Source organism: Squalius cephalus (assembly GCF_949319135.1).
Source record: "Squalius cephalus genome assembly, chromosome: 24".
NCBI lineage: Eukaryota > Metazoa > Chordata > Actinopteri > Cypriniformes > Leuciscidae > Squalius > Squalius cephalus.
Window position 1 is genome coordinate 10,165,803 of NC_137145.1, and position 7,086 is coordinate 10,172,888.

A 7,086-nucleotide genomic window follows, 5' to 3' on the forward strand; every position below is an offset into this window, starting at 1 on the left:
CTATGAGAATTATGTGTGTGTGGGAGAGAGATTGTGGGTGGTTGAGTGGGAGGGGCATAAGAAGAGAAGGAAGGTTATTAGAGAAAGACAGTGAATTTGAGACGACAAGAGATTGGGAAAGAGAGGGAAATTACGGGAAAATGTTCACACCAATCACAGCCATATTCATTACAAAATTTCAATTTCAACACCCTTCCAACATGTCCTCCACTTTAATGTACAATACACAGGCTTGGAGTGGTAACATATTTCGATCAGATTGATATTTTGAGCAGCTTGTTTGTAAATCTATCACAGCAGGGATGCTGTAACCAAGCCAGTTGCTGCCTGTGTTGTCCTTTGTCCCATACGCAGCAGTGATGCTCATAGCAAGAGAACACAGTCAAAAATAGGAAGGATGAATCTGCATGAGTAACTGGGATGGGAGACATGGGAACACTTGGATGAAAAGAGGGAGTGGACGGGGAGAGAGAGAGAAAGAAGGAAAGAGGGTAGGATGATGACAGCCCCTGGCTCCGCTCCATTGCTGACGAAAGCTGCTTAGACCCTCAGTTGCTATGGTGACCAGCTGGAGCAGCCAGAGGAGAGGAACAGAGAAAGAGAGGGAGAGGGAGGGCGGAGGCTAGAGAGGGAGGAACAGAACGAGAGAGAGAAAGAGGGAGCGCTTGAAAAAAGAGCAATAGACAGAGGGAGGGAACGAGAGTGAAGACGGAGATAGATACACATTGCTAGCAAAAACAGTCCATAGAAATATAAAGGGAAAAGGTAATTTATTTATTTATTCTTATCAGTTATATTTCATTCATCTGAGCGTGAGGTTACAAGAGAGAAAGTGTGAGGGTAGACCGAGACGTCGAGACGAAGGAAAAGACACACTGCAGTGGAGCTGGAATATGGATGCACAGTCTGAGAGCTGTGAACCACCGCCATGTGACCCTCAGCCTCCAGGTAAAATCAGAAAAGCCTTCAAACTGTTCGGCAAGCGGAAGCCTGGGAGCAGCGTCGCTAGCATCTTCTCTATGCGTGGGAAAGGAGATGGAGGCCCTAAATCACCGCCATCAATTAGCAAAACCCTGGATGGATTAAAAGAGCCTACTGCCCCAGAAGCAGAGGCAGAGCAGGTGGATCTTGACCAGGAGGATGAGAGTCAACAGGAGGACGCTCCAATGGAGGAGTTCACGAGCGAAAACATGAATTCAGAAACCACCCCTACTCGGCATTCCATCTCCTCGCTCACCTCTGCTAAGTCTTTGAGCTTCCTCAATATGCTTCGCAAAGGCCGGCGAGGATTGACGGGAGAACGGCAGGCTCAGACCGAGTCTCAGAGGCCTGGACGCCAACGGAAGGGCCTAAAGGGATTGTTTGGTACAGTACGCTGGCGTGGTAAAGAGAAGGAGGATGAGGAGGAGGAAGAGCCTCAACCTGGCCCTCCCCTTCTTGCTTCCCGTTCCAACAGTGTTGAGATTATAAAGGAGAGTCTCACATTAACACCTGGGCCTCCGCCTCGCTCTGTGGAGGAGACAGAGGAAAAGCTTCTTACAACACAAGAGGGACCTACGTCATCTGAGGACTCTGCAAAGGTGAGCGGGGTGAACAAACCTCCAACAAATGAACGCTTGAGCACACTGCTCGGAGATATCTCATCAATTTTGAGCTTTGATTCACTGACGGCATGTGGAGATATTGTAGCAGATGTTGAGGCAGAATGGGTCAAAGCTAGCAGTAGAATGGAGGGAGCACCTAGCACAAAGAAAGTGGATAATTCTGAGACGACTTCATCTTCTACAACTTCTACAAGATCAAAGCCTAGTCCTTCTCCTACTTCTACTCTAAGCCCCACCTCCTCTTTCAAACCTTCCCCTATTTCAGCAACCAAACCCACCCCTTCACCCACCACCACCAAACCTTTTCCCAGCCCTTTGACAAAACCTGCAGTCACCTCAACGTTCTCTTCAGTGACCAAAATGTCACCGTCTATGCCTACTGGCCCTATTATCCCTACCCCAACATCCAGCCCTCTCGCTAAACCCACCCCTACATCATCAGCTACGCCCATAACCCAGCCTACACCAACACCTATCCCAATACCTCAAGCCACTGCAACTTCAACTACTCCAATTATCCAACCTAAACCAACCCCTACATCTGTCTCCACTACACAGCCTGCCCCAGGCCCTTTATCAAGCCCTACAAACAAATCTATCATTTCCCTAGCTAAACCTGCCCTGTCCCCTGAATCTAGCCCTGAAATCAAACCTGCCACACCATCTAGCTCCACAACTACCCCCATGACCAAACCTATCCTAACCTCTACACTCATTCCTCTATCTCTCTCGACCACTACTTCTGAAACCTCCCTCTCCCCCTCAATTAGTTCTACCCCTGAAACGTCTGCTGTTACCAAAACTGAACCTACCCCAACCCCTGTGACTAAACCTACCCAAGTATCAACCCCTGCAACAAAACCCACTTTGGTAATTACCCAAGAATCCAAACATACTGCGTCTACCTCTGCAACCAAACATACTCCTTATCCACCACCATTTGGTAAACCTACCCCAGCCCCTGCACCAACACCAAGACCAAAACTTGTAACAACATTTGGATTATCGACAAGCCGAAACACTGCTCCTATTTCCAAGCTTGAGACAAAACAACCCACAGGACAAACTTCAAAATCTACTACCCACACTGGCACAACATCTGTAAGAAAAGCCTCCATCTCTGAAACGGCTGCTTCTGTTGCTAAACTTCCATCTGCTGTTGCCCCGTCACACTCTACATCCATGCCTGCTCCTATTCTTACCTCTGCCACCATGAAATCACCCACGGTTATTTCCACACCACACATTCCTGTCCTGAAGTCTCCTCCAGGTATTACTCCATCTTTCATTTCTTCAAAAAGAACAGATGATGATGTCAGCATGGATTTGAGGGAGGACCTGTTAAGACAAGAAGGAACTGACAATAGAGACTCAGCAGCTACTCAAAGCATCAGCAAGGCTGTGAAAAGGGGCCCTGCAACAAAGCCCACAACTCTAAGTAAGATCCCTGTTTGTGGTGGAGGCAGACCTGCTAAGCTGCATCATCGAGATTCCCAGCCAAATGGAGATGATGACCACTCAAATCTACCAACACCAGTACATGAAGAGGAAAGTCCGTTCACTCTCTCACGGGAAAGCAGCAGCAAAGAGGCCCTCAGCGATGTCTCCACAGAATCAGGGGCTGTCACCCCAACCCTCTCCCACAGCCAAGAGGACATTCTTGATGGCAAACTTAGTCTCCAGACACATCCAGCAGCTGGTGCAACAAGTTTAACCCGGGAGTCTAAGATCCCCATCAAACACGGATCTACTGCAACCTACCATTCTGTGCAGGGGAGGGCAGAAGCTTCACGCTCCAAGATACCAGTGTCCAAAATGCCCATTCGTCGGACCAGCAATAAGCCTGCACCAACAGCTACAGCTGCCGTCACCCGAAAGTAACTGACATTCTAATCCTGCCTATGACAAAACCCTGAAACATTCCACTCGCAACAGTTTTCTCAAGAAATACTTTTTAATATATTCGGTCAGGCATCACTGTGCCTGGTTTACGCCTTTTTGCAGCAAATATCCTCACAGGAACAACTGGATTGTTATCATTATTTGAACTATTTTACACACCAGTGTTAATCACACAATTCTTTTATCAGCTGGGTGTTTCTATTCATATCACTCTAGAAAAGACTGAAGCTGGATTCAACTCTGTGTGCCACCAGGAACAGATGCACATGCACAGGCCCTGTCTAAACGATCCCCATGGCAACCAAACATGCCAATTAAATGGCAGGCACTAAAGCACAAGAGCCCTCACCTGGAATCCAAAGCCATGTAGACCTTCTCTGAAGAAACAATAAATGCATCCATCCATTATCTCCGGCATCATCCATAATGGTCTTTTGTGGTGGTTAAAAGCCTCAGAGAAGAAACAAGCAATCCAACATCGAGTCTTGTGGTTTTTGTCCAGGTCTACAACACACTAGAGGGGCCCAGTATCATCACAAAGGTGCTTTTTTCTTATCTTCCTGGACTGCCACAAAGAAAAAAATGTTTTGTTACAGAGCAATTGAGGGATCTTTGTAGCATTTGTTACTTGGCCTTCTTTTTTAGATTTTCTTGTCTGGTGTCTTTTTTCAAATTTTTCTTTTTCAAGTGAACTTTGTGGATCAATGTTAGTCTTCTTGGAGCTCCCACGTGTTGTATGCAAACAAACTGGATATCTTACCTGTACAGTTCATGCCAAGACAGGATATTCCACAGCATCTTTTGAATGTATGTAGCAGAACGCATGCCCTACTTTTTCAACCAGACGAGCCATCGCACTCCTCTTCCTCTCCCCACAGATGTCCTTTTCTCACTGTTTTTTAAACACTGTGTTAAGTCACACAGTGCCTGTCAACTGTAACAAATGTGTATGTAACATGTCATCGAAGAACCATGAGGCATATGGATCTAACTCTATGGATTTTTCTTTCTGCCTGCACTGAACTTTTGTGTGAGACTGCATTAAAGAAGTCTAAGGACAGTAGAGGTGATGTTTCACAGGCAGTTGGTGTTATAGGTAAGCAAAGACTTTCATGGATAACAGTGGTATCAAGTTTTGGATTAATAGATCCTTTTCTTTCAAAGTTGCCATCACATGCACATGTTTAATAGAGGACTATTTTTGTGTGTATGAGTGTGTATATGTGAATGAGTGGGTGTGATTATCTTAATGTCACATTATTTCCTATTTAATCAATAAAATGTGATTATACCTAGAACGGTTTCAGTGTCATATGCAGGGTGCTTTATGGTATGGGAATCGATTGCATAGGACAGAATTAGGTTGTGAGAGACTGGCGGTGCAGTACATTGTCCTCTGTAGTCACATTATGTAACCATGTTACTCTTTGGTTCGAGGACAGTCAGTAGATGTGGATCCCCACAGAGCTTTCCACTATAAAGACCCAGACCCCCACCACTGCCAACCACCCCCACCCCCAGCTTCCTCTGAAGTGCCATGCTGCTGGCCTGAAAAACCCACTGACCTGAATAGCAAACCTCATGAATGTCAGCATTTCCTGGTCAGTGAGCTGTATGCTAAGATGCTAATACGCTATAGAAATTCCCACCACGCAACCATGCAGCTGCTGTATGCAAATGATATGTTTCTAATGGGTTGTTATGCTGTGTCTAAGAGGAACGAGGATACAGTTATTTAAAAGAGGGGATCCTCCGCCTTTATAAAACTTAATTGAGGGAATGAATGAACACTGAAATGGGGGAACAGTGGTGCACAGAGAGAGAACGAGAATGAGACGGAGAGACTGTGGTACAGATGGGGAGAGAGAACAAGGAAGGGGAGGGCAGAAAATAGCAAGCCTTTTGGTTCCATCACAGCTGTGTTTTTTGACAGTCGTGACATAACAAGAAATGCTAAAAGCAGAGTGTAAGGCATTAACACTACAGATCTTTGAAACTCATACTACTGAAATCAAACAACAGCAATTGATATTTGTAAGGACAGAGATTCAATCGGGTGTTGATCTCCATCACGGGGTGAACAGAGGTAGAAAGAGGTTGCAAATTTCCCATAAGGAATAAGACAAACAAAGGATGGAGAGAGACAGCACAAACAAGGCTCTGTTGTCCAAATCAGAGCCCAGGGCAGTAGGACTGTTTAACTGGAAAAACACGAGGTCTTCACCACTTCACAAGGTGATTAGCCAAAGAGCAGCTCACTGTTAATGGAAACCGTCCCTTGCTTATGGATCTGACACCCCCCTGGGGTCTGAAGATGATGAAAGGCATACGCACTAAATGGTCTGTTTTTCCGTCACAGAATGTGCTGCTCCAAACTCTGCAAAACCTGAGGTCTGATTGTGAATATGAATAATGATGATGATCACGTAGCCTCGATTACAAAAACTAAAGCGAATCATTGTAAAGCGAAAATGTCAAACGCAGCCTGCAGTCTGATCTAAGGCAGAAAAAAAAAAAAGATGTGTGCGCAAGATAAATCCGGCATGAGGGTCCTATTTTGAGCCCTAGCTCAAAATAGGATGAAATTGTCTAAATCTAATGGAATATAGTCTGGCATGCTAATGCAGCCATGCTAGACAGTACCAGAGGTGATCCTCCCCTAAAGCAGATGGCACAACAAGCCATATTCATAATTACACGCAGACAAAGAATCGCATGTAGATATAATCACAAAGAATGGGATTAAAAATGCGATTTCAGATTATCTGCATATGCGTTCAGTTTGTGTGCATCCAAACATGAGATTAACGTCCTAATCTCTCTAAGAGATTTGTTTTGAAACATGAAACTTGGTGAAAACACCATTTCCTACGACTCAAACCAAAGACCCAGTGGAAACGCATAGAAATATGATACCATCAGAAGATTTGAACCATGTTGCCTGATATTACATACCCTTCGGATCATATTCCTTTTACAATAATGAGCAATGTGAGCTGGATGGATTGTCATAAACTCTCCTGATACTTCAAAACGGGCCGTAACAACAGAATGTGTCTTATTCCCTATCGGTGTATATACAAACACCCCCAGCGAAAAGATGTTCTCTGTTAGGAGATGTTTGGCTAATTATCCATGCTCCGCTGAAAAAAACGTCGCTATGGCAACCTCACTAGGTCAGCCAATGGGGGACCGGGAAGAAGAGAGGTGTGGTGAGGAGGCAAGGAGTTCTAAAATGGACTCTCACGTTACATACGTAACACAATTTATCTGTCCAAAATGTTAAAAGTGAACTACTGTATGTAGCATGTTTATAAAACTTGGTAGTGTATGTGACAGATGGGCCGTACTGAACATTCTAGCTGTAATGAATTTATTGAATCACACTTGATCACATGTTTCTGGGTGAACAGTCCGTGAGAAGGTGTGAGAGGCGGGATGGAAATGTGTTCATGTTTCATGTCTCATTTTGTAGCCATGTTCTGCAGTTATTCATCATAAATAACAATGACGCATACATATAAACAAACATACAGCTCAAAGCCAACGTTATCGTCATCACTTTCAAAATACAGACAAA

The 7,086-nt window shown here is 44.8% G+C and overlaps 1 protein-coding gene across 1 annotated transcript; it reads left to right on the forward strand.

The window, feature by feature from the left end:
- The first annotated feature begins 687 nt into the window (after positions 1–687).
- On the forward strand, positions 688–4,796 carry LOC307152185 (uncharacterized protein). Its single transcript, XM_079860599.1, has one exon. The coding sequence runs from the start codon at positions 894–896 to the stop codon at positions 3,483–3,485; it is 2,592 nt and encodes an 863-aa protein (XP_079716725.1). The 5' UTR covers positions 688–893; the 3' UTR covers positions 3,486–4,796.
- Positions 4,797–7,086: the final 2,290 nt, after the last annotated feature.